We start from the raw sequence: 27,687 nt of genomic DNA on the forward strand, positions 1-27,687 counted from the left end.
ACGACTAGCGGAGCTCCTCTCAGGCAACTCGACATCCGAGCCAGATATTGCTCGCCTTCCGTGGGTAGCCCCGCTCCGGACGGACCCGTTCGTTGTTGTACAACCAGTAGTAGTTTCCCTTGAAGAAGTACGTTTTCCCTGGCGTGTGTGGAAATTTGAATTAAGTTTGTGTTTTATTTTAGCCTATCATTCGGAAGCTTACCACTGGCGACGGAAGTGGCTGCGTCCAGATTAGTGGGAATGCCATACCATCGGTCCATCGACATTGGGTAGCCGTCGTCCACCGCGCTGGCCGTGTCATTGTACCGCCAGAATTGATCACCGGCAAAGATGTAGGTCTTCTGGTTTTTGACTGTGAGGGAAGGTTCATCGAAAATCGTTAGTAGAAATTCAAGACGAACGTGCGAAAAGGGCCAATGAGGCAATCGGAAGCAATGACTTTAAACGTCGATTTCTCACGGATGAAGACTCATCCAGGCTAACCAACAGCAGCATCTGGTAGAGGAAGTTTACTCTATCAGATGATGTATCATTCGTCATTGTTTGCCTTTCGCACAAGTTCGTCTAGAAATCGGGACTGAGCATTCATAAGGGCCAATGTCGCGAGCGCAAACAATGGCATCTTTCGTAAATTTCTCGTGATTCAAAGTCTATCCATGTAAGCCACAAATTTTATCGGAATCTACACAATCATCATGGTGGTTTACTTGGGCGAGTTTTCAGTCTCGAGAAAATCCCGAAAGAAGTTTTTGTTTACGTTTGCGACATAGAGCAATGTTTGCTGGGACATGGTTACAAACTTACACCAAACCATGGCTGCGTCGACCTTTTCCAAGGTATCGGGTAAACCGAAATCCGTTATCGATCGAGCTTCCGGGTGCAGGAAGTTCAGTCCGTCGAAGATCCAGTATTTTTTGCCTGAATGTGGATGGCAAGATTAGTCTGTAGTATTTGTTAACCCGATACATATTTGTAGAGTGCCTGTGGAGCCATGGAGGTGACACATCTAAATCTCAATACTAGATGATCAAAAAATGTCACACTAGCGAATCAATCTTCGAAAAATCTTTTATTTCTCGCATCTACTTGCATCGCGCAGCATCTTTTTGCAGGAAATCTTCAGATTCATCATAAATCTTCTTTCTAACTACTCAGCGTGCACGGTGTACACTATAGGAGGTGAGATATTCCGGAAAATGACATTTGCGCGATGACGTCATTGCTATCCATCTCGTAAACAAGCGCGAGAGAAAGCAGTCTATGAGCGAAGTTAGTGTTTTCAATGCAATTTGCTTTATTTTATTGCTTTTATTGTGGATAATATAGTGGCTTGTGTTTTCTTCATTTAGTTAAAATACTGTACGGCTGGTGTTTATGATGCGTGATGTTAGAAATTAAAACGAGAAGCATTCTGAGCTAACGATTTTCTTTCTAGAGAGCAACACGAGGATGCCTTCTCTGGCTTTAATATTTGATTTGATCTGATGAAAGTCATTCAAATTCATTGGCCAAACCCAGACATACCCCGGATTCCACCAGGGAAGTGGCTATACCCGGAGATAATCCGAGATCCACCGGGGAAGTGCCCAGAATATGACTCGAATTAAAACCTATCATGTGACACATCATATCACATGAGAATTCAAAAACAAAGTCATTGGCAGCGTCATTTAGTTTCCAGGACCACATTGGCCACACCTGGTCATGTTTCGGGTACCTTCGGGGAAGTGGCCAGAATATGACTTGATTTAACACTCATCGTGCGACACCTCAAATCACATCAGAATTCACAGGTAAGGTCATTGGTGACCTTATTGAGTGTCCAGGACCACACCGGCCACATTCGGACACATCCCACTCGGGGGGGTGAACGTAATCTGACTTTAACTGAAACCCATCATGCGGCACATCAAATCACATCAGAATTTGAAAATAAGATCATAAGACAAGCGGATGAGTGAACGCATTAGAAATTGTCCTAAGGACAGAAATCCCGCAGTGATATAAAGTGAAATTCAATGTAAGATCACATTAAAGCTCTTTTAAAAATAAACGAATAAAGTACAAACAGAAGGTATATTTCAGAAAAAAAAAACAGTGGAAAAAAGAGTAGTCTACGCAACGATCTTCTTCATTTTCCTTTTCTTTGCTTTCGAAGCGTTTGCAATGTTACGGTTTAGATATCTGATACGGATATACAAGCGTGTTCGGAAAAACAGTCTTTTAGCATTTTCTGCTAAATCTACATCCTTAGATGTGTTCATACACGTTTCAATGGTTTTTTTCTCTTCATCAAATGTTTCGCCATGAACTCGTTTAAATACGTTATTCAATGCCATTATCTTGATAGCAAAAGCACGATCCGGTTTTGTCAAGCCACCTTCGGAAACTTGATCCACCCAAGTAAAAACGGATTCGTCCGGTGGGGAAATCTTAAGTTTAAGCTTTTTGATGATATATCCCGCAATATATTCAAGCGCGTCCTTTTCAAACTCTGAGTAGTTTAATGCATCTTCCTGTTCCAAGTCAGCATTGAGTTGGTCGTCGCAGTCCAACGATCCTTCGCCTCCAGTCTCATTTACTTCATCACGAGCAATGTTTCGCAGCATGCAACCAGTAAACTGCTGTTCATCGTACTCTTCATTAGATTCCTCTACGTTACTGCTGTTGACTTGTTGAGTCGCATCGGATCGACCTAATGAAAATTAAGATTTGTTAGATTTTTTAACAGTTAATTGTGTACACCTATCTTAACAGTCTTACTAAGGACTTACTAAGAGTGATATTTTATGTGAGATAATGTATCACTACGAAAACTATAAAGGAATTTTACCTAGAATGCTGTTTCTCAACCTGTAAGTGAATTCCAAGGCAGTTGGGTGGTCATGTAATCCTCCTTTGGAGCGTATGGTTCCAAAGAAACGCTCGAGGTCATCTTGTTGCAGTCGTCTTGTTAAGATGTACGGATTACCGTAAGTGTTTCGGAGCCATTCTGACAAACCGACCAGCGCTGCGTTATTCACGAGAATACCTTTCTGGCATGGTAGGAGAGCACGCTTATTTGGTACTCGTAGATTCGAAATCAGTTCATTGGAATCGCTTATGATTGTTTGATGAACATGGTTTGTGTGGTCGAATGCTTTAAGCCTTTCTCTCAAACCCCTCGTTGCCGATGATGCATTGAACAAATCAAACCAATCATTCATTATTTTTATGAAATCGCTGGTAATCAAAGCATCTTGAGATGTTATCATGCCTAAACTCACAGCTCTCCTGATTCCCTGTGAGACGGAGTGTGATAGTAGCTGTACCGCGTATTTTACTTTTTGACGGGCAGCATCTTTGACATCCAGATGGGTTAACGTGATTTTATGACATATCTTCAGTTCATTTGGCTGAATGTTCAACAAATCCACAACTGGCTTGGAGGTGATCCAGTGTTTCTTTTCTCCTTTGTCCAACACGTAACCAGTATCGAGAAAATGATTACGAATGAGTTTCATGAGATGTGGAGGGTCTGCAAAAGTGAAAACCTTCAGGTCGTCTACGGTAAAAAAGGGCTTGTCGCAACTGATGCCAAGCTCTCGCCAAAGACCCATGTTGGTCGGTCCCATGTCACAAACAACAGCAACAACATGAAATTTAATGTTTTTGAGCGTTTTGATTATATCCGTTATTATAGTTGCATTCATTGCAGTATCAAAATTGTAGTAGATGACTTGCTTCCAATTTTTGTACACTCCCCGGATCATTCCCACTTGGACGTACTTCGATGGCTTCAAAACTTTATCGCAACTCCGGTGGTACTCATAAACTGATTTGACTTTCATTTCGTCGAAAGACAAAACGCAAACACGTTCTTTTTCGCAATATTCGCTGTTTTCCAAAAGGTTCAGTACTGGTTTCAAAACACCTGGCGTAAGCTTTAACTTCCCTGCCCATTTCTTGAGAGTCGAAACTGCAGGTAGAGGATAACCTCGCGACAAAAGCAATCGGTATGCTTTTGCACCAGCAGCATGTAATGATATCGCACGAGAAATATCATCAGGTGTCCACTGAATTCTTCGCTGATTAGGATCCCGCAATTTTCGCAGCTGTCCCTTTGAAAATATCTTCGAAACATTGCAATTCAATGCTTTCGACTTCTGCAGCAGGGAGGCGTATGTTTTATTCTTTCGCTTCTCTCCATTGAGCTTCTTCTTCAATTCCAAATTCTCTCTGCGCAATGAACTTTCCAGTTTTTTCCTAAAAGTAATGTATCATATTACATTCCCTTTTTTTTTTTTGAACTTTCGATTAACTGCTTACCCCGTTTGAACAGCCGTATTTCTGGTACAGTTAACATATTGAACGCCAACGTCATGAGAAAAAACCGGGCACGATGATTGAACACCAACATCTTTCCGAATCAACGCCGTGGTACTATGAGAAGAATACTCTCCTGCCGTACTCGTGTATTCCTCTGAAGTTTCTTGGCTCAAAGTGGATCTGCTATGAAGATATTATTGAAGTAAATATATTTTTGAAAACAGTTGAATTTAACCTTCTTCCGGAATTCTCTGGCAATGTTGAAGAAGCAACACCTTCATCCTGCGCTGGCAATTTCAGGCTAGGAACCGCTCCTGGTTTCAGCCTTCGTTTCGACCACTCCGTATTCAACAAAATATCTTTCAGCCTGTAATCTTGCTCGGAGAAATGTTCCGAGCAGATTTTCAAATGTTGTTGCGTATTTAAATTTCTACCGCAGGCTTCCAACCACAAAACTTTCAAACTTTCCTCACGCGGAAACCAAAAATACTTTAATTGTATCGAACACAGTTTATTCCCTTCGTAATTACTGCAGTTAATTACAGCACACTTCACCATTTTCAACAAATTAAACTCGCACTGCACGGCATAAAATCTATAGTGTACACCGTGTCGCACTACACAATTCGCGTTGCTACGGTTCGCGCTGTTGAAAGATAGCAATGACGTCATTTGTTTACATCCGAACCAGATGTTTACTGTCGGTAGTAGCCTGCCTTGTTATGTATGCCGTGCTCAGCGTGCACGCAGCTAGCCACAGTGTAGCTACAGTCGTCCTTCTCGCCCTAGAGAGAGTGACCAACGATCACAGCATACTCAACAGATGGCGGTAGTGTTTTAGCGACGATGTTTTTGACGAGGACGAGAATAAAAGTCCAATGCGTATCCACGCAGTGATAGTTATATTTAGAATAAAAGAAAGATCAAGAGCAATACAAATCAAGGTTGGAAGCTGACACTTGTTAAAACACTGTTAAACACAACAACACAAATTAAGGGTAAATTGTCTGGTTCACAACACCCCCTCTCAGACCAAGTGTGAAACCAACAATCAATACGAAACTAACGATTTCAAATTGGCTCACTACTTGACTAGCCTATTGGTCCCAAGCAAATCGAATAACGTACCCCTCGGTAGGGAAGGGTGCTGAGTGGAGAAAAGCCATGACTGACGAGCTGCGATCTCACGAAGACAACGAGACGTGGGAGTTGGTAAACCCCCTGCTGGGCGAAAGCCAGTAGGGTGCAAGTGGGTTTACAACGAGGTTTACAAGGTAATACGAAATGCTGCTGGAGAAGCTGTTAAGTATAAGGCTCGTTTAGTCGCCCAAGGTTTCTGTCAAAAGTATGGTCAAGACTATGACGAGGTCTTCGCACCTGTTACAAAGCAGACCACTTTGCGGACGCTTCTGGCTATCGCGAATAAAACGGAGCTTGGTACTTAAGCATTTTGATGTGAAGACTGCGTATCTATACGGAAGGCTTGAAGAGGAGATCTACACGCGGCAACCAACCGGTTTTGAGATTAATGGTAAGGAGAAGCAAGTGTGCAAGTTGTAAAGGAGTATTCACGGGCTGAAACAGTCGGCTCGTTGCTAGAATCACCGTCTGCACGCCGTTCTCGAAGTTTTGAATTTCAAGCAAAGTCAGGCTGATCCGTGTCTTTACACGAAGGTTGTAAACGGGAAGCGCGTATACTTGCTTGTCTACGTTGACGATATTTTGATCGGCTGCGAGACGGAGATAGAAAAGATCTATGCGGTCCTGAGTAAGGAGTTCGAGATGACCAACATAGGAGATGTGAACTATTTCCTGGGGATGGAAATCAAGAAGGAAGATGGTAAGTACGGCATTTCGCTGGAAAGCTATATAGACCGAGTTGCTGAGAGATTCGGCCTGGGTGACGCCAAGAGGGCGAAAACCCCGATGGAGGATGGATTCGTCAAAACCAGGGAGGACAGTCCTCCACTCGAAACTAACACGCAATATCGGAGTCTAGTTGGAACACTGCTGTACATCGCAGTCTGCGCGAGACGGGACATCGCTGCTAGTGTGTCCATTTTGGGGAGATGCGTGTGTGCCCCGAAGGAAGCAGATTGGATAGCGACTAACCGGGTAGTTCGCTACCTGAAAAGTACAAAGAAGTGGCAGTTGATGTACGGAGTCCCTGACGACAAGTTCATTGGATACTCAGATGCGGACTGGGCGGGTGACTTTAAAACTCGAAAGTCGACGACCGGCATCGTTTTCATGTTAGCAGGAGGAGCCATTTAGTGGACAAGCCGTCTACAAAATTTCGTCACATTGCCTTCGATGGAATCGGAATACGTGGCGTTGAGCGAGGCGAGTCAAGAGGCTGTTTGGCTTCTGAATTTGTTCGACGACTTCGGGGAACCGTCCTTCAAGCCAGTGACACTGTGGGAGGACAACCAGAGCTGCATTAAGTTCATTGTTTCGGAACGGACAACCAAGCGATCGAGACACATTGAGACTCGGCAGTGTTTCGTCAAGGAGTTGTGCGATGCATAGGGTACTGGAACTGTTGTATTTCTCAACCGAACAAATGGCTGCGGATATACTTGCTTCTCTGCTATGCTGGGATTGATTGGCAGAGATCGTTGAGGAGGAGTAACGATCGAGATGCTCTTACCATGAAGCCACGGAATTGTCTCCGGCTTTGAACCTGTCCTTAATCCGGCTTTCGATTTTCGGTAATTTGTCTCCATGCCAGTGGACCCTGGTCACTGGGGAGGAGATCCTCGTTGGCTGCTGTGCGGAGGAGTTTGTTACGCTCGTCGAGGAGGAAGATCCTTTGATTTCCGGATGTCTTCGAGATGAAAGCAGCGGCTTTGGTTGCGATAGCTGCGGTTATACGGAAGCGGAAAGGCAGGATGCCTGCGTCGATGTAGACTGGTGCTAACATAGCTAAAAGCTTATCCATTGCGATGCAGGTCATTTCCAACCCGTATAGAAGGTGACTGTCGATAATTGCACTCGCCACGTGAAAGCGGATTTTCGATCTATTCTGTCGGGAAAGGGTCCGGATGAGATTCACTCGGCTGCGGCAATTTTTCTTGACTGCACTGTTAAAAGTTGAGGAATCGGTCAACGAGAACTCCCAGAACTCGGACGGCCTTCTTCAGCGGTATGGACTGGTCGACGATTCCTAAGTAGCATTGCAAGTTTTATCGTGGTTTTACAGCATTCTACAAGTCTAAATAATGGTCAGAACCCTCATAGAACCCAAATTGTTACATGGGTCTTGATCGTCGGTCCGCTAATTCTGTGTCGAGAAGGGCAGACATGGCACCTGATGCTTTTAGAGGCTGATAATTCAAAGCCTACTGAGTGGGCTCACCTAGAGACGGTGGAGACTGCCACTTGGGCTCTCATCCTTGTACGTACTTGCGTGGGTCCGGTGGTGACGATGAGGATGTCGTCGGCGTAGATGAACACATATATGTTTTTCGGTAGTTGACGGAAGACTCCGTTCATCGCCACGAGGAACAGGGTAACGGCGATAACCGATCCTTGTGGGACACCCGTTTCCTCGGGGAAAAGCCGGGATTTGTAATAAGCGGTTGGACAAGAAGTTCTGGATGAAATGAACGATGGGTCGAGACCCCAGTCGATTAGTTGCTTAAGGATGAAGGTCGTCCACGTTCTGATGAAGGCCTTCGATATGTCGAGCGATACTATCTCGGTGTGCAGACCACTGTCGTAGGCGTTCTTGAGAACTTCCCCTAGGGTTGCGAAATAGGTGGACATTCTGAAACCTTGTTGGGCTGTCGGTGATCAAGGAAATTTCCCGCTTCGAGGTATTGCTTCAGTCTTCGATTGACCATACGCTCTAGGACTTTGGCCCTTCAACATGTTAGCGCTATTGGACGGAATTTGCTGACTTCACGGGTAGCTACCCCGGCTTTCGCCTCTGGCTGACTGACTTGAACACGAAATACAACCCCTTGATGAATTTCAAATTGATGTTATCCCGCTCTTGTGAAAATCGTGTTCAGAACATCTCCATGACAAATTTAGAAAGCTGCATGTGCAGAAGAATTTCGAGAATTTCAGACCAAGTTGTATCCTCTATTCGTAGACAAGTTTAGAGAGCCTCTAAACTGTTCAGAGGACAGCCGGGTCTACTTCAGAGGCTTTCCAATTCAAATTTAAATGGCTATTAGATCAAGTCCAGAGATCCATAATCGAGAACAAAACTTAAACATAATTCACGTTTGGTGAACTCTGCTCCCGCCTACATTGCACTTGGATCATATTGACCAGTGCCCTATTTCCACAAAAGCTTTTACAGTCCTAACCCCTCTCCCCATATTCAGAACCTCACCTGAAAACAGCACGACACCGTTGTCCGACTCCCTCTCGTACACGGCATCGATCCTCGGCACATCTCTGGGAAACCCGCGGAACACCTGCCAAATGCGCACCGGGTAGCCCTCCCGGACCCGGTACTTCTCGGTCAACCGCCACAGGTACGGTCCCTTGAAGATGAACACCTCTCCGCGGAGTACTCCCACCGCATCGAAGCTTCCCTCGCAGACATTGGGCATCTGGGTGAACTCGGGCAAATCGGGTCTCGTGACTCCATCGTAGTGATGCCGCGTCATGTGATCGTCGACGGTGGTGTAGTCCCCGACATACGTGATCGGAACGTCGTACAGTTGGGTGGTGGTTGGTGGTTCTGGGTCGGCCTCAGGACTCATCGCTTCCGTAACAAAGTCCGGTAGGCGTGGGACGGGTTCCGGTGTGACCTGGGTTCGTTCCTCGTAGTCTTGTTCGTCATCGTCATCGTCGATGGCGTTGGTAGTTTCCGTCGGGAAGTTAATGGGTTCATCGGTGATGTATGGATTTTGAACTGGGGAAATTCAGGTTTGGTTAACTCAAAGAATTTCGACGACATGTGTGGAAACTCACTGTACAGCTTATACACGGCCAGGATGTCATCGTAGTCCAGTGTTCCTTGAGTGATTCCCTTGTAGTATGGGAACATCAGCGAGGAATACACCGGAGAGTGTGCCAGGCCAAGCGAGTGGCCCAACTCGTGGATCGCCACAGAGTAGAAGTCAACTCCATCCGAGAGGTGGGTGGAGTTCTCCTTCCAGTTTTCATCTTCGTCGAAATGGATGTCTCCTCCGTAGGATTGCAGCTCGTATGGGTAGAAAGCGTGCGCCAGAATATTCCCCGGACCATCGAACGGGTAGCTGCAAGTTTTGATCGATTAATAGTGTAGAATACGTTGCGTACTCTTCAAGCACATACTTATCGCCATGGTGACCGCTGCCGAAGCCCACTATGATGTCCGCCGATGGGTCGTAAACGCGGACAAACTTCAGGTTGCTGTACTTGGCCCACTCGTTGAAGGCCCGCTGCATGAACTTGGCAACCGATTCTTCGCCTACTTTGTTACTCCAGTTGGCAATGCTTGAAAAAGTTCAAAAGTTAATGTGTTTTTGATTATGAGATGTGAACGATGAAGCTGAAACAATGTATAAGTAAAGGTTAAGGCATACCAATCGACCAAGCCCATCCCGATTATTTACGGTTCATAAATTGGTAACTACCGACTTTCTCTGCCTCGTCTCGCTACCCATGGGGACGATGTCGTTGGAAGTGCAGCAAATTAATTGCACCTGTCGTTCCCCGTGCCGCGAAGCCTACTTTGTATTTTTCTTTTTCGTTTTCGGAGGGAACCTTTCAATTGCAACAGCACACGCCCGTCGATAATTTCAATTACCATCATAGTGAAAGTCTGTGTCTCATTTTATTGCGCCTCTTTTATTCGATCAAAGGTTCACATCTTGTTCGGACGTTTCTTTGGATAATTTTTGAATGTACATCGTCCGTCAGTTGACTTTTGCAATGTTGTTTACGTATTGTTTATAGTTCGCCTTTTAATGAATGTGCGGCAGTTTCTCGGCTTCTTTTTGATTAAGACCACCTGATCAATGTAGGCGCGGCGCAATGCGTGGTAACCATGGCTGTGCGCCGAAGCCGAAAAATGGCCTTACGTTTTTCATCCATTTTTTTTGGTCTCTTTTGAGCTTAATGAATGAATCTCAATTAACAAAAGAGTTGCCTCTCGGACCAGTGAATGAGGGAAAAAAAAGGTTCGGTTCGCAAACTCCTTTTACGGATCGTATATATGGATGCTCCGAGGGGCACACTTGGATCGAACCGTTTTGGGGTGCGATCGTAATCAAGCGATTCGTCATCTTGTGTGCCCAATCGGTGCGGATCTGTTGAAGTTGTTGTTGTTTTGGTGGCTGATAGGCTTGACAGGTCGATGACGGCGGGGTACATTTGGTTTACGCCACCAATGTGCACCGATAGTGCGCGGAGATCTTTATTTGGTATTATAGGTAAATGGATTTCGTTGTTCCCCGGTAAGATTAAGGTCATATTGTAACGTTTTAATTAATAAGCTACTGGAGATAGTTTAAACTCGTCCCAACCCGGTTGTGGAAGGTCAAAGCTAACTTACAAATAGGTGATTTTTCGCTTCCTCCAACTTTCCGAGCCTATCACGTATCTCCGGTGTCGCATCGATTGTTCCTGTGACATGTGATCAACGACACCACAGCGGGGGGCTGACATTAGCTGAAATATAAGGAAATTGGGTTGTTTAATTTCGAAAATTATAGCTGTTTTTATACACCATCTGAAAGAGCTTCGTTTTCTGAGGGCAACGATATTTTTTATCAATCTTATGATCTCGATCTTTAAATCAAGATTTAAATTTTTAATTTTTGACGTTAAATCTATTAGTTGACAGCTTGCTCTCATATAAAGTCCCACCGAGGGGCGGTAAGATACTGATTTTTGCTAATATGATTACACTTATTTAAAATAGTTCCAGTGCACCAAAATTTATGAGATTTTAGATTTCGGTTCCAGTTTTATAGCAAATTACGAATATGTGTTTTCTTTAGGGGTTTTGTGTCCTGTAATAAAACATAGCAGATTACAGGATCAACTTGAAATAAATATTTACGGAGTTTTCAAAAATACAACTTTTTACTCCACGTGTGGAAAACGTTTCGTTATTGCGTTATACACAGGGGGACCTTATCCCTGTCAACCACATATAGATACACCATAGCTCACATGGTTTTGACATTTTTGGACAATCTGACACTTTTGGGAATACTGACAGCGGTAAAATTGACGGAGGTAAGACACTAAGAGGAAGAGGAAACAACTGGCTTCTTTTTGTCTGTGACGTGTTCTTCTTCTCTCGCGGAAACGACCGTACAAAAATTATTTCATTATTGGCAGTCGACTGTCAAAATACAAGAAAATAGATTCCCTGTTGTAAAAATTCTCGCGTTTCTATACGTTCGCCCAACCAATCAGGTGCTGGTTCGCGTTTGATAGAAAATTGGTTCATAAAAGTCCCCCTATTGTCTCTTCTTTCTCTTCGGTAAGACCTCGGCTAAGACAGAACAAAACAGCTTAATCTTTTACGCTTGCGTCGCAGTGCTGAATGCTAGAAATAGTAGTATGTTGCAGTCATGCTAACCATCACCCAACCATCACATTGATGTGAGCTATGACGAAATAGTTGATTGCTGCCCCCGTGTAGAGTCGGTGTATAATGAGTCACGCCAAGAGTGAAGCCAAGTCTACCTATCGAACCGTCAAACCGGCTACCTATCGGTCAAAGTAAACAAACATTACGATGCTATGAAAGGTCCACGAAAGGTATTGCAATAAAATATAAAATATAATCGAAGAAATGAGCATAAACACGCAGTGAGCTTTAAATTGTCATGGGATACGTTCGGTAATGATCAGTAATGAGAATTTCTACTATTTTTTGTTAAGATAATTTGCAAGGGGTAGGTCACTCCGCACAGCAATCTTGGGTCATCTTTTTTGTCAGTGTGCCGCAAGTATGTCGATTGTGCCGGTCATAGAGCAAGCTGCGATTGTTTGTAAAACACCCATCCCGGCAACCCGGTATTTCTGACCCTTGAATGTTTTGGTTTGAAATCGCAATGATAAATCGGATTGAGGATGACGCGGGAAGTGGCGAGTGTGCGAAATTTCGGTGTTTCGGGATCCATAGGGTAATAAAAGTCCTGTGTTTTAGTGTTTTATAATGCCCTCAAAGGCAGACCAGAAACCTAGCCGTTGGGGAGCATTGTTGGAGACCTACTATAGAGGGTGATGAATAGACTTTTTTGGCGAACCTGGATGAAGTGGCGGTCGACACGGCGAACAGGGCAGCAGCAAAGCAGGAACGACACCAGTACCAGTGGTCAGCGAAGCAGGAACAAACGGGGCAACTAGTGGCACACCCTAATAAAAAATAACCATAAACGAACGATAACTCAAATCATTGAACTATTCCACAAATGGTTTGGATGATACCCAGAACACGTCGTTAAGCAAATTAACCATACAATTTTTATTAGGGCAATTCGTGGAGTACTTTTCTTCCATGCAGTGAGGAACACGAGAAAGGTTTTGTGTGTGTTTCGATAAAGACCAATTTAATACTGATTTAAAGAGGGTCAACCGATCATTATCTTCCCTAACTGGTTGAGTTCGGGGTTTATTTGGCACGATCGTGAATCGATCCGATCTAAAGGAGATAATGATATAGAGTGATAAGCTAGTCTACCTACTCTCGTATCTTATCGTTTGGCTCATTATTGATTGGAGGTATAACAATTCAATTTTTAATGGGGTTCTAATTAAGGGATACAAATTTCAACAGTGTTCACCTACTTATTAAGTTCTTCAACAGACTTCTTTAGTTTGTTTTGTGGGAGTTGCAGCATTATTTGAATTAAGGGTACTAATGAGGTCTGATTAACTGCCTCTTTCTCTTGAGCCCACTCTGGAACCTACATTTCGTATTTAGATCTATAAGTGAACTGCTGGTCTGAGTTCCTCTAGTATATTCAATTAGAAGATGTTCCTGAACATACAGTCAAACAGCACGTAATGTTCTGAACAACTTCAATGACAGTTGTCCAGCAGTGCTCCCATTTTATTTACAACAATCTAATGCCTACGAGATTGTGCCGAAGGTATGATGAAAATGTGCCGATGGATGTTCCCAAGATGTGCCGAATATAATTTTGACACAATGTGCTGAGTGACTTACCCCTTGGATAATCTGACAAAATCACTGATATAATGATTTACTACAGCCACATTTTTTTTTCTCTCGCTAGAAGTCATTTGAAGTTGTTGTAGAAATCCTCTGTTGCCAAGTGAAAAAAATGGGAATCTTTCGAAAACCGTGATGCGAGTTCAACTGTTTTTCTCTTGGCGTGACTCATTATACACCGACTCTACCCCCGTGGTTGTACAGTGACAGCCCACCGGACTAAAGTTGTCTGCGATACACACTCCCGTTACTGAAGTTCGACAGTGAGCATGCATAAGGGCGTATACGGTATGATCGATTCTCTTTATCGATTTTCTCTTTTCATTGCTACAGCTAAGCGAAACAATTTTCTAGAATTTGTTCAATGCAGAGTTGTAACAGGGTTGTATTGGCTATCAAAAGCAACAGCAAACGCACCGAGAAATAAATAAATAAATAAATAAACGTTAAATCTAGCGAGCTATTAACTAAAGAGAAAATCGACGAAGAGAATCGATCATCGTGTTTACGCCCTTATGCTGTTGAGTTTTTCTCTTATGTCGTTTTTGTTTTTGCGGTGTAGCTACACCGGTGCTACACCGCCGAACACCGAAAAAATCAGGCTGTAGCTATCGGTTGCACCTTTGTTTACAAACAAATGATGATGAGCTGTGAATGGCTCGCGCTTATTGCTGCTTACATTACACCGGTGTAGTGTAGCATAAAACAAAAACGACATTAGCAGCAATGTAGCTAACCATAAGTTGGTGCTATAGCATCTTCCTCTTTAGGATATAACGTAGTGCTCAAACCTTGCGAGAAGACGAACCGCTCGTCCTGAAGTGCTGGTTGTCACTGGAATTCGACTTGCTCGCACCGCTCGACTTCCTGACTCTTGACTCGACCCTGGAATTGATGATCGTTGTCCTGGATGTCCATTCGGTTGACCTTCAGGTGCTGATCTTTCGGAATATCCACCGTTGGTTGTAGATTGATGTTGAACTCGTCGAGTAGTACTGCCAACGGCAACAATTCGTGATGCATAGATGTGGACGATTCTCTTTCGTTGTAGTTGATTTATGTGCGATTGGATTAGGATAGCTCGTTGTCCATCCAACCAGATATTGTAAATCACCGTTCCAATCTTCTCGATTACCTTGCCTGTTTCCCAGTACCAATCATTCCGCTTGTACACTTTAGCGTACACCAAGTCGCCTGCGTTGAACCATAGAGGTAACTCTAAGACCACTGGGTCCCGAAGAAAATCATTATTATTTTTGGCTCACTCAGTACCAGAACAACGGTCCCAAGCAGTCCCAAGCTATTTCACTCACCCCTGCATGTTCTGCATGAATCCACACACCCCTGATGTTATCTGTCAAACTTTCATAGCGAATCAAAACAAACATAGTGTAGTAATAGAATTTCAACTAGAATAGGGTACGTTAATCGTTTGCTTGGGACCAATAGGCTACTAAAGTGGTGAGCCAATTTAAAATCGTTAGTTTCGTATTGATTGTTGGTTGAACTGCCTTGGTTGCTGCATTCTCTCCAGTCGACGGGTTTGGAGATTTCCGTCGGCCGCAGTAGGTCAAGGGTTGTTCTCATTTGCCTACCGAACAGCATTTCACCCGGTGATTTCAGCTCGGTAGCTCCGCTTCATCGAGTCTACAAACCGCTCCGCCTGCCCGTTATACCCGAATTCTTCACAAGTGAACTGTGCAGCGTTATCCGAAACGATCGTCAACGGCAGTGCAAAAGAGCTTCGAAGAAACTGTATTGTTGCTTTGGTCGTCGGGGAAATTTCCGGCCATCGCGAGAACGCATCAACGATGATCAGAAACCAAAGTCCGTCGATTGATCCCGCAAAATCAATATGCAGACGCTGCCATGGTCCGGACGGTGTTGGCCAAGCTTCCGGTGTAGCACGCGCTAGAGAATTAGCTACATATGCGCAATCCTTGCACTGTTTCACGAAGGTTTCGATGTGCCCATCAATACCGGGCCAGAACACGAAACTCCGAGCATGTGAATTCATTCTAATCCGTGTTCGGTACAGTTGAGGAGCCACTACACGCTCTCCAAACAGAACACAGCCTTGGGTAATCATCATGCTGTCCTTCCTATTATAGAACACCTTCAGTTCCAAATCGTCTATCTTCGCTGGCCAGCCGGACTCGATACACTGGATTACATGCTTCAGCACCTTGTCGTGTTTAGTGACTGGGGTGTTTCCAACTGAATCCTTCAGAACAGCAAGAAAATCTTCCTCCATTTGAACCAAAGCAATGACAAAGTTTTCTTCCGGTTTCACCGCCGAATCGATGAGCGTTGAGAGAACATCCGCATATCGAAACTTGGTGGTGCTGACGTATTCGACCTTGAAATCATACGAAATAGACGAGTGCACGGATGGATTTGAGTTCCCTCACTCGACAAAAAGTGACACAACAGCGGGGCCCTGTTTACGAAAAATGAACCCATGATTAAGGCTCACGTAACATTTGAAAAGGGCCTATCAACTTTTGTAAATAATTTGCTAGGTCCTTTTCACGAGAACCGAAGTACGCCCACGTAAACCAAGAGCACTATCAGGAAGGGGAGAATTTACCCTACCCGATGGTGTTGTTAGTTTGCGTAGGCGTATTCGGTTCGCGCGAAAAGGGCTTAAAAAGTTTTGTGTACAAAATATGATAGGCCCGTTGCAAATGTTACGCGAGTATTATTCATGTGTTCATTTTTAGTAAACAGGGCCCCGCTGTTGTGTCACTTTTTGTCGAGTGAGTGAACTCAAATCCATCCGTGCACTCGTCTATTCTCAATGCAAAACTTTGCAACCTATTCGATGTATGCGATGGTATTCCCTTGTGCGAACCGAATCTGCGAAGAAGAGGCTGGTGATCGGTTTCTAGGACGAATGCCCGTCCCAGTAGCATCCTATGAACTTTGTCACGACGAAGACTAGTGCCAAAGCTTCCTTATCGATCTGCCCATAACTACGCTCTGTCGTACTGAATCACCTTTTCTGTGCCATCAGGAAACCGTTGTCGAATGTTCGCTCCAATGCCCGTGTTGGAGGCATCCGCTTCCACCACAATCTGCAGTTGAGGATTGTAATACGTAAGCATCAGGTTCGCCTTGAGTGTAGGGGCCAGGTCCCATGCAGATTCCGAACAGTTGTCCATTCGTGTGCCGATTTGTATTTCGGATTTCTAACGTCGGAATCTTCCACTCGTCACTCCGTCTCCCGCCTTCTTCTCTCTCCCGTCACTTACCTTCGTTCTCTGTCAAAACCTCTACACTCATATCGCAAGTTACTCAATTCTGGGTAGTGAACACTCTAAACACAAACGGATCAAATGAGAACGAATCTGAACCCTACATTGAGCAGCTCCTTGAACCTAAAAAACGAACGCTGACATTCATCCGTTCAGTCCCACTGCTTGTCCTTCAGGAGCAGCTGCTCCTTGATGAACTTCGCGCCGGCGCCGGTGGTGTAGTGGTAAGCGTGACTGCTTTCTAACACCCCGATGGGTCGGTGGGATTTTTCTGAGGCATAAAAATCTCTGGTCACGTCTTCCTTCGGAAGGGAAGTAAAGCCGTTGGTCCCGGCCCATGTGTGTTGACTGGGTGCGATAACGCAGGTGTGGAAGCTGCCTTCCTGCACATTCGATTGCCGTCAATGGGTGGCAATCGATGTCCGTCGGTGATTGGCACTAGATTGCGGAACAGAGACCGACGTTAAATAAAGGAAAGAAGAAGAAGAAGATGAAGAAGAACTTCGCATAATAATTCACTGCACCCAAGAAAGAACGTAGCTCTGTGACATTCCTGGGTGAAGGCATATGTGAAATTGCCGATACCTTTTCCGGATCTTTGCGAATACCATCTCGATCGATGCTTCACTTGAGTCATGCCAAATTTGCACTTCTCAATCTTGAGTCAAAAACCGTACTCCTGGATCCGTCGAATGGTGTTATCGAGGTTCCGGTCATGCTCAGCTTGCGATTTACCCAACATAATAACATCGTCGAGAAAAGATTCAGTCCCTTCCAAATCGTCAATCATGTTGTCGATAACTATTTGGAAGGCTCCTCCAGGAGCTGTTTTTACCCCCAGAGGAAGCCGCTTATACTTGAAGAGTCCTTTGTGGGTATTCACTGGCAGCAACTTTTGGGAATCCTCCTCAACCTCCATCTGCAGATAAGCGTCTGACAAGTCCAGCACGCTGAAGTACTGACTGCCAGCCAGCTTTGCGAAAATGTCGTCGGGAGTAGGTAGAGGGAACTTATTTGCCTGCGTACTATCGGATTTCCGTCTGCGTCACGCTGTGCCTTTCGAACTGCAACAATGGGTGCCACCCAGTTCGAAAAATCCACCTGCTCGATAACGCCAAGGTTCTGAAATCGCTGGAGTTCCTTCTCAACCACTCGTTGTGAATAAAGAGGTATCGATCTTCTAAGTTTGAACACCGGCTTCACCTCTGTTTGAAGAAAAAGCTTCTTGAAAAACCACTGGATACTTTGCCTTCATTGCATGGCAATACACCTCCGAATCTCCTATGGTCGAAACTAGCTTGCAGAAGGAATCAATCGGCTCGTCATACAGACCACTTCCGAAAACGTTGAAGCCTTTCACCGTTATCACGTAGCACACGGACCACTTCGTCAATCTCTTCAATGTAACCTGGCACTTCGATTTCAGTGGCAGTGGCTTGGTTACGTTCAGACTCGTGGAACATGTTTCCGGATCACCGAGTTGTGTTATTGACTCTTCAGAAACAATTGTGTAGTCCGAACCACAATCGATCTTGAGCTCAATCGGGAAATCGTTGATACAAATCGATTCCGATGACGCCGGCTTTGTTGACTGTATATGCTCCCTTCGATTGACCAGTTTGCTCATGTCTATGTTTATTATTGTGCTTGTTCGTCTTCTTCTTACCACCTACTGCTGCACCTAGTGAAGCAGTTTCTGCCGACCTGGAGAAACATCCGCAATAGCCTTCCTTAAGCTGGGTTTAGACAGAGCAAGTCAATTGATCAAGTCAGTTGAATTCAACTGACTTGAACATGAATTGAACGTGTAAACCATGCCATTCAACTGACTTGATCAACTCACTTGAATAGAAAACTCAACTCAGGCTCAACTTTTCAAGACAATTGAATTCAACTGAATTGATCATTGGAATTACCTAGTCTAAACCCAGCTTTATGTCTCACTTTTCCGTAGCTTGGACAGGTATGAGTTGTATACGAGCAATCAGCAACAAAGTGCATCTGACCGCACCACCCGCCAGCACGGTCGTCGTGGAGACCTTTCAGCATCCTGTTTCTTCTTCTCCGATGTCCACTTGTAATGCCGGTTTCTTCCTGCTTTGTTTTATCGAACAGCATCACACACAGCGTACACAGAAAAAAAAGTTGTTTAATATTACATCCAAACTGCTGCAACCAGGTCAATCCATCGGTTGTGTAATATAACGTTGTATGATGTACATCGATTTTGCGAACAAAATTACATCCATTGATGTAATATTGTATCTGCTTTTTGCTATTACATCATTATTTCATACATCAGCTTGAATTACATTGATCGATATTACATTTTTTTTTGCTGTGTACATGGCAGCTTTTGGATGTGGTGTCGTCTTTGAGATTGTCCATTTACTGACATTCTAACAACAGCTTCCTGAGATTGATTGGATCCACCGCTGTCTCCCTTTCCATCTTCGCTAGCAATTTCTCCCAACTGTCCTTGTTTTTCTCTGAGCGCAGCCCAGCAGCAAAGATCAAGCACAGAGACGTTTCTCTCAAAACAGCAGCACGGTTTTTGAGGAATCTTTTGGCAATGTCACTGGCAACCATGTTTCTTCGAGTGGCTTCAATGACTTTCATACAGTGCCGCAATGCAATGTTGAGAAAATTTGAACGTTCGACCGGAACTGAATAAAAATGAAGTACGCGACAACATTTTGCAAAAATAAAGCGAGATGACAGTCGCTCCATGACAGTCTTTTGTCATATTTTACTCAATCTTTTAAATTTGTCGAACCTCTTAACGGAATCCCTTTATGAAGAACTTTGAGTGTGTTGGTTTAATTCCTTTTAATTCCGTTATAATTGCTTATCTTTTGGCAGATACGCGTATTTCGTCTACTACAGTGGTGTTGAGTACTTGGCATTGATGAAGTCTGCAAGTAGTAGACGAAATACGCGTATCTGTCCAAAGATAAGCAATTAGGGGAAATTGATGTAATGTCGGCCTAAATGCCCCTATTTGGGCCCATACAAAAACTCAGCAATTGACTAAATTTTCAATAGCGACCAAAAATATCCATTAGTACCGTCCCAATGACGTGTTCATCTAGATAAAATTGATAAATAGCAGATTTTTAGCGATGGGCCCAATCTTAGATCCAAAGGCCAACATTAGAGCCATTTCCCCTATCAAATATTTCGTGCAAATAATTAAACACTTTTTTCATCATTGAGAACAATACTCCTTTCGGGTGAATTGAGCGAACAGTAATGTTTATTTACTTTGCACGTTTGGTTCAGCGTTTGACGGTTCGTCTGGTTCTTCTTGCTTCAGTCTATGCGTGTCTCTATTCAACGTCTCTGATCAAGCACTTAAATTGATCAGCTGTGATGGTGTTGGTATTGAAATCTTCGCACGATTTGTTCACAGCACTGGCGTAGATGACCACATCGTCAGCATCTCGCTTGCGTTTCGATAATCCTTTTGCCGAGCTCTTTGTCAAGGGACTCGATCGCTTTCTTAAGGAGATCCTCTGGTGGGGCCAGTTTGTTCAGCTGGGGTGCCTCTGGATTATCGTCTTGGTTCGGATTCACTGCTTGTTGTGTTGTTGCTTCGTCTTCAAAACAAAACATTTGAACTGTCAGATTAACTGGGTTGCCAAGAATGTCATTCTTAACAAGCAATCCTAAGAGGAAAAGGAGACAACTGGCTTCATTGTGTAAGTGACGTGTTCTTCTTCTCTTGCAAAAACGACCGTGCAAAAACTATTTCATTATGGGCGACGCAGTCGACTGTCAAAATACAAGAAAATAGATTCCCTGTTGTAAAAATTCTCGCGTTTCTATACGTTCACCCGACCAATCAGGCACTGGTTCACGTTTGACAGAAAATTGGTTCATAAAGGTCCTCCTATTGTCTCCCTTTTCCTCTTAGAAGCAATCAAAGTCAGTCTGATCACTGGCACTCTCGGCACTGCCGGCACAACTGTTGCACACTGAGAAAAAAGAAGGCTCCAAATAAGTGTGTAGGTCACTCAGCACAGTGTGTTAAAAACACAGTAGGGCAAACCATGGCACACTCATTGGCAATTTTTGGCCCCCATGGTACATAGTTTTATGATCTCTAAAGTAACTGGCATCGCTGCCCTATTTCCATAGAGATAACTCTAAGACCACTGGGTCCCGAAGAAAATCATTATTATTTTTGGCTCACTCAGTACCAGAACAACGGTCCCAAGCAGTCCCAAGCTATTTTACTCACCCCTGCATGTTCTGCATGAATCCACACACCCCTGATGTTATCTGTCAAACTTTCATAGCGAATCAAAACAAACATAGTGTTGTAATAGAATTTCAACTAGAATAGGGTACGTGAATCGTTTGCTTGGGACCAATAGGCTACTAAAGTGGTGAGCCAATTTAAAATCGTTAGTTTCGTATTGATTGTTGCTATTTCTGTGCCTGCGCAGTGTGGATGTGTCAAAATTTGATTGTCGACACAAACAATTTTTTGTTTCCGCAACAGATAATTTCGCCGGAGCCTCCGACTCACCACCAATGCCATGCTCATCCTTATCGTTAGCATCACCATCTAACACCACTAGCAGTACCAGGTTCCGTCCAGTTCCCTCAGATACAGACGGGTGAGACCGATGGAAAGAATAATGATCTTACTACGTAGCACTTCAACGGATTGGCTTCCCGATTTTGAAACTGGCAACATTTTGGGAACTGTGACGAATTGATTTCCTGCGACATACATTCAGTATCCAGTAGCTCCTGGATGGTGAAACGAGTTTGGGATTCTTGTCCAATAGCGAAAGCAACACGTACTCCAATTCTTCGCAGGATTTCTTCAGGATTGCAGAATTTCCTCAACGTCCACGAATGGGTTCTCGAAGAACGTCTACACGTACATTGTCACACCGAGAGCCCACATTTCCAGTTCCGGGCCGGAGTAGCGGTTGCCTGCCAACACTTCCGGACAACAGTACCATAGAGGTAACTACTCGGTACTAGGCAGTACACGGTCGTGCCGTAGACGGTACACAAAAATTGCCCTTCCTATACGAACGTCGCCGATCCGAAGTCAATCAGCTTGATATGGAAATTGTGATCGATGATAACGTTCTCGTATTTGATCTCCTGGTACAGAATTTTCAACGAGTTCGGGAAAGCAACCGCATTCGCATTCTGTCAAAAGATCCAACAACCCTGCTTCTCCGTCATCACGGGTATTCGATCGATAAACTCGAACAGATCCATCCCGGAGCCGTGGATTTCCATCACAACCTGGTAGAACTTCTCGTTCTCGAACTAATCGAACATGTTGACAATGTTCGGATGCTTCACGTAGGTCAACAGGTACACTTCCATCGGGATTTCCCGCTTCTCCTCGCTCTTAATCATAAACTGCGGCACGAACTTCTCCTTCAGTATGAAATTCGATATCACTAGCAATCTGTCCAAGTTCCGAGTACTCAGCTTTACATACCCTGGATGAAATCTGCATCGCACTATACGGGAGTCGGAACTGGACCGATCCGACTGCGAGATTCTAGTAGCCCTATTTGATTTATTATTTTGATCCTGCGTTCCGTTTCGCAACGATGCATTTCGCTTCTCTCTGTTCCATGTGCTAGATGACGTTTGAGCAATTTTTAGTTTGCACCAGGGCCCAACGAAGTCACTTTCAATTGAAAATCGTCAAGCGACGACGAAGCTGTCAACCATCACTTTCAATTGAAAGTCATTCTGTCTTCTCTTCGAGCATATCCCCTTCAACATCAACAGAACCTCTTTAGATCAGTTTTCATGCGGTTTGTATTGGCTTGACACTTGTTCAGTGTTGGAAAAGATCGCGATATTTCACGAAGTTCACCAAGGGAAAAGTTTGCGAGTCATAGTGAGTTTTCGAGAACTTTTCCATCACTGCTCTTGTTCATTTCGTCTTCCATTGTCAAACGAGCTTACTTTCGCATTGAAGCGAAGCTATGCGATTTAAATTCGCACTGTTTTCCTATTAATTGTTCACTTGGTTCATTTAAGCGCATGCGCAAAAGATCTGTGCGCGTGGATGTCGAATTTATCATTGTCGGGTGGTTTGTTTACCCATCAACATGGGTATTTTTGAAATCGGGGTGACGTCTAGAGTCCGGAAAACGATATGTGATGCCATTTTAAAATTCAATATGGTGGCTTCCAGTTAGAAAAAAAAAGTGGGAAATACTGATGCCGACCCATCAATATGGGTATTTGTGGAATCGGGGTGAAGTCTAGAGGTCAAAATTTTATATGCGACGCCATTTCGAAATTCAAGATGGAGGCTTACAGTTTAAGAAAAAGTGGGAAATACTGTCAAATACCCATCAATATTGGTATTTTTGGAACTGGGATGCTGTCTAGAGAATGAAAATTTAATTCCAACGCCATTATGAAATCTAAGATGTTGGCTTCCTATTTAAGAAAAAGTGGGAAATAGTACCTATCAATATAGGTATTTTTAGAATTGGCATGTCATCTAGGGATTGGAAATAGATATGCGACACTATTTTGAAATCCAAGATGGGGGCTTCCGGTTCGAGAAAATGCGGATAATACTGTCCAGTACGAGGTCCAGTACCCATCAATATAGGTATTTTTGGAATCGGGATGACGTCTAGAGAATAAAAATCGATATCCACCGGCATTTTGAAATCTAAGATCGTGGCTTCCAATTTCAGAAAAAAAAAATGGGAAATACTGTCAAATACCCATCAACATGGGTATTTTTTAATCAGGCTTACGTCTGGAGGCTGACAATCGATATCCTACGTCATTTTGAAATCCAAGCTGACGGCTTCCGATTTCAGAAAAAGTGGATAATTCTGATGTCGACCCTTCAATATAGGTATTTACGTCTAGATGCTGAAAATTGATATTCGACGTCATTTTGAAATCCAATATGGCGGCTTCCAGTTTAAGAAAAAAAGGGAAACACTGTCAAATACCCATCAATGTGGGTATTTTCGATATCCCAGTACCGTCTAGAGGCCAGAAACCAATGTTTGACACCATTTCAAAATCTTACATGCAGGGTTTGAGTCAGAAAAAGTGTGAAATACTGTCAAATACCATTGTCAATGTGATTATTTTTGGAATCGAGGTGACATCTAGAGGCCGAAAATAGATGTCCAACGCCATCTTGAAATTCAAGATGGTGGATTCCGATTTCAGAAGAAGCCCTACAAATGGCGTTGAATATTGATTTTCAGCTTCTACGCGTCGTCTCTTTTCCAAAAATACCCATATCTTAGGGTATTTTATACTTTTTCGGAAACCCGATGACCACCATCTTGGATTACAAAATGACGTCGAATATCGATTTTTGGCATCTACACGTCGTCCCCGTTCCGAAAATACCCGTATCTTAGGGTAGTTGACATTTTTTTCTGAGCCGGACATCGATTTTCTGCTCCTTCGCGTCGTCCCCGTTCCGAAAATACCGATATTGTAGTGTATTTGAGACTTTTCCTGAGCACGATGGTAGCTCCAGAATATCCGGACTACATATAATCCAGATGCCATCCCTATCGGCATCCGATATTGTGCGGATACTATATTTTCATGCCTGAAGACGCGACGCGTGACAAATCGAATGAGCCCCGAATTGAAAAGAAAGTGGAAAAAACGAACGAAGCATGTTTTGAGTCATTCATTGCGTCAATTGAAACAAGTCTTTGCTTCAAATGAAATGAGTTGATGCCCTTGACGAACGAAACAAGCCATAGTCAAGTCATGTTTGACAGAAAAAATGTCCATAGTGTCTCGACAACAAGAAACACAATGACTTCACGAAAATGATATTGCTCGAAATAAAGCGATTCTGCGGAGAGTTCATTTTCTTGTCTTTGTTTCGAAAATGCAGAACCCTGCTTTGCACAGCGTGCAGATTAGCGGGGTTCAAGCTAAAAAGTGTTCAGGGGGTCCACGGTAATTGTATTTCTAAGAAATCGTAGAATCTCGGAGAACTTCTTAAAAGTAAAGGGAACGTTGTAGAATTTAAAAGCATTTCATAGATCTTGCAGAAACATCGTAGCAGTTTCGAAAACTTCGTTGACATTAATTGAACTTTCTAGAAGTACAACATATTTTATAAAATTTTTAAAGCTTTGTAAAAGCTCAGCAAATTTTGTAGAAGCTCAGTGAACTTCACAGAATTTTGTAGCATGGTTTGTATATGTTTAGATAACTATCTTGATTTTTTTTTGAAAATTAGCAAGCTTTTGGTAAATATGGCGGATTTTACAAAAAATTCGTGAAATTTCGTTGAAGTTTTGGGTTTTTTCTTCCACTACATTAGATTATTACAATTTATGGTTTTTTTTTAGATATTTAGAGGACATCAAAGAAATTCAAGAAATTCGGGAAACTTCATTGAAGTTATGGGAACTTTGGTTTATTTTAAGAAACTTCATAAAAGTTCTTCTTTTAGCATCAAGGCACTTCCTGAAGTTTAAAATAACTTCTTATTACTTAAAGTAGATCTGGAAATTCCGTAGCAAGCTTTGATTAGCTTCTGGGAACTTCACATAAAATCAATGAAATTATAAAAATTCCAAGAAACTTTTTAGGGGTATAACAAGTTTCATAGGAATTCTGATAACTTTGTAGAAGTCAAGAAATGCGAGGAACTTCATAGAATAGCTGGGATTTTCTTTTAAGTTCAAGGAACTTCGTAAGAGTTCAGCCAAAATTGTAGAATTTTATGAAATTTCGCAGAAGCTCAGAATTGTATAAATTCAGCTCACTTCTTACAACCGGAGTTTGATTTGAAATTTTTGGGAACCACCCAAGTAGCACATTCTCGTGCAATTATCTTGAGTAAACTTCTTTACAACCAAGTCGAGTTATATAAAGGTTATATTAACTGTTATAGAACTTGCGTGTTGCTTAAGTAGTTTCGCCCAGATTTCTAGGAAAATTAGTAGAAAAGGTGCAAGATCTTTCCTGATGTTTGGAGAAGGTCATGGATGTTCTGGGATGTTGGTCTAATTGAAAGAATTTGACTAAAACACATTATAGTCCTTGGAAGAAGTTGATGAAAATTCAAGAAGTAAACATTAGAGAATATGTAGATGTACAAAGAACATTAGAGCATCCACCCTCATATTTTTTTTGGTGGCAAATGCTACTTTCACCACCTGCTGAGTACTTTTTTAACAAATTTACTATTAATGCTACCAACTCATTTGCAAAATCTAGAACATTGTAATTAACCGGTTACAGGGCCCAGAGCTATTCTGCGCGGTTGGTGAGATGCGATGATTCTCAGTCACTAGTGAAATGACAGTAGTAATCTCGTGTGGTGGAGTCATCTCACCTAACTCACCGCATTTAAGCCAGTTCTGACCATGAAGTTAGAATCAAATGAGGATGACTAGCACCGATTCGACTTACCCGAACCGTCCTCGGATCCAGCACCCCTGTCTCCGGCAGTGCCCCGTACCGTTGAATGTTCTTGATGGCCATCACCACTGCTTCCTCGCTGTACAGCGCTTCGGCCTGGCTGGGGCCCTTTTCAAGGTAACCGTAGCGTCGCATAAAGTCAAACTGTCACAACAATAAAAACAATACTCATCGTAATCAACTTAAAATCAGACATGTCACACCGCGCGTAACCCACCATTTCTTTCGTGGGAACCTGATGGACGGAGTTGCGAAGTACCGGTTCCCACCGGCGGCTGGCTGGAGCTCCCTGCAGCAACAACAGCGAGCTGAAGCTGCAGGTAATTGCCACCAAAACAAAGCCGGTGGTGGTGGTGGCCTCCTGGCCTAGGTGTCGTCGTGGTCGCTTTTTTGGCGCCATCAAAAGTTCACAACGTTTTATCACGCAACAACACTTTCCCCCGATTCTTCGGTTACACGCGAAATGAAGACGGCAGCGTCAGAAGAGTGCACTGCAGGGCGGTGTTTCCCACAAGAACCGCATAATCAGACTGAGAATTCCCGCGCCGATTGGATGCTAATCTGAGAAGAAATTGACTTCGTTCGTTGCCTCTCTCTCTCGCGGCAACGGTCTTTTGTTTGATGGCTGATGACGAGTTGTTATATTTTTGTTTGTATTATTTTTGCGTGAGAATAATTATGTGTGTGCTTATCGCGCGTGCGACGCTTCAAGCCACAGCAGAGGGAGCAAAAACAAAAACAAAGCAGACGCCGATCGTAGCATAATCGCGTTTGCACGAGACAAGCGAGCTGCTGACCGCCGCGGCGCGGCGTTCTTGCACTTTCTTTTCACAGCACACTTTAATAAGTGATTAGTGATTGTCAAAGCACAGACAAACAGACATTCGCAAGTTGTTCATCGAACAAGCATTTAACAGTCAATTTAAGAGTAGCATCGAGAGTATCGTACTTGGTAGTAACATAGAGGTAACTCTAAGACCAGAAGGTCCCGAAGAAACGTGCTCAACTTTTTGGCTCAGCTCTGGTACTATCTTCGGTCCCAAGCTAATCGATTTACCCGTCGAAACATAGGAAAATCCACGAACCCCTCATTTTATCTGACAAACTTTCATAGCGAATCAAAACAAACATAGTGTATTACTAGCATTTCGACTAGAATGGGATACGTTAATCGTTTTGGTTGGGACCAATAGGCTAGTCAACCCTAATAATCGGGTACCATACAATAACGATATCATAGATGGTATGACCACATAAAGTTGGGATGATATCTCGAATTGGTGGTTAGGCGCTTCTTATGGTCTTATGGTTATGATTTACCCGCATAAACGCGAACCATAAATTGACCTTACCTAAAATGGTTAAAAATTGTTTATAATCCCTGCTAAACTTTAACTGAAATGGTTATGGAACTTTACATGAACGTTTAATGATAAAGTTTCAACCTTATGTATTATGGTTTTGTGGAACTGAACCTTACAAATAATGGGTTGTTAAGAACCATTACCGTTCCAAATTCTTGTTTTCTCCATACATTTTCGGAAAGAGAACTAT

General features: G+C 43.4%; 1 protein-coding gene across 1 annotated transcript; it reads right to left on the reverse strand.

Annotated features, from left to right (window-relative positions):
- LOC135696930 (matrix metalloproteinase-2-like) lies at positions 1-26,615 on the reverse strand. Its single transcript, XM_065216473.1, has 9 exons — positions 26,351-26,615; positions 26,125-26,277; positions 10,808-10,923; positions 9,586-9,747; positions 9,241-9,527; positions 8,654-9,181; positions 805-918; positions 203-352; positions 1-138 (listed from the first exon to the last, which is right to left on the reverse strand). Exons 1-9 carry the CDS (start codon positions 26,531-26,533, stop codon positions 20-22), a joined length of 1,812 nt encoding a protein of 603 aa, XP_065072545.1. The 5' UTR covers positions 26,534-26,615; the 3' UTR covers positions 1-19.
- Positions 26,616-27,687: the final 1,072 nt, after the last annotated feature.

Source organism: Ochlerotatus camptorhynchus, unplaced genomic scaffold (assembly GCF_037179485.1).
Source record: "Ochlerotatus camptorhynchus isolate MF236.1 unplaced genomic scaffold, CSIRO-AGI_Acam_v1.1 ptg000063l, whole genome shotgun sequence".
Classification (NCBI taxonomy): domain Eukaryota; kingdom Metazoa; phylum Arthropoda; class Insecta; order Diptera; family Culicidae; genus Ochlerotatus; species Ochlerotatus camptorhynchus.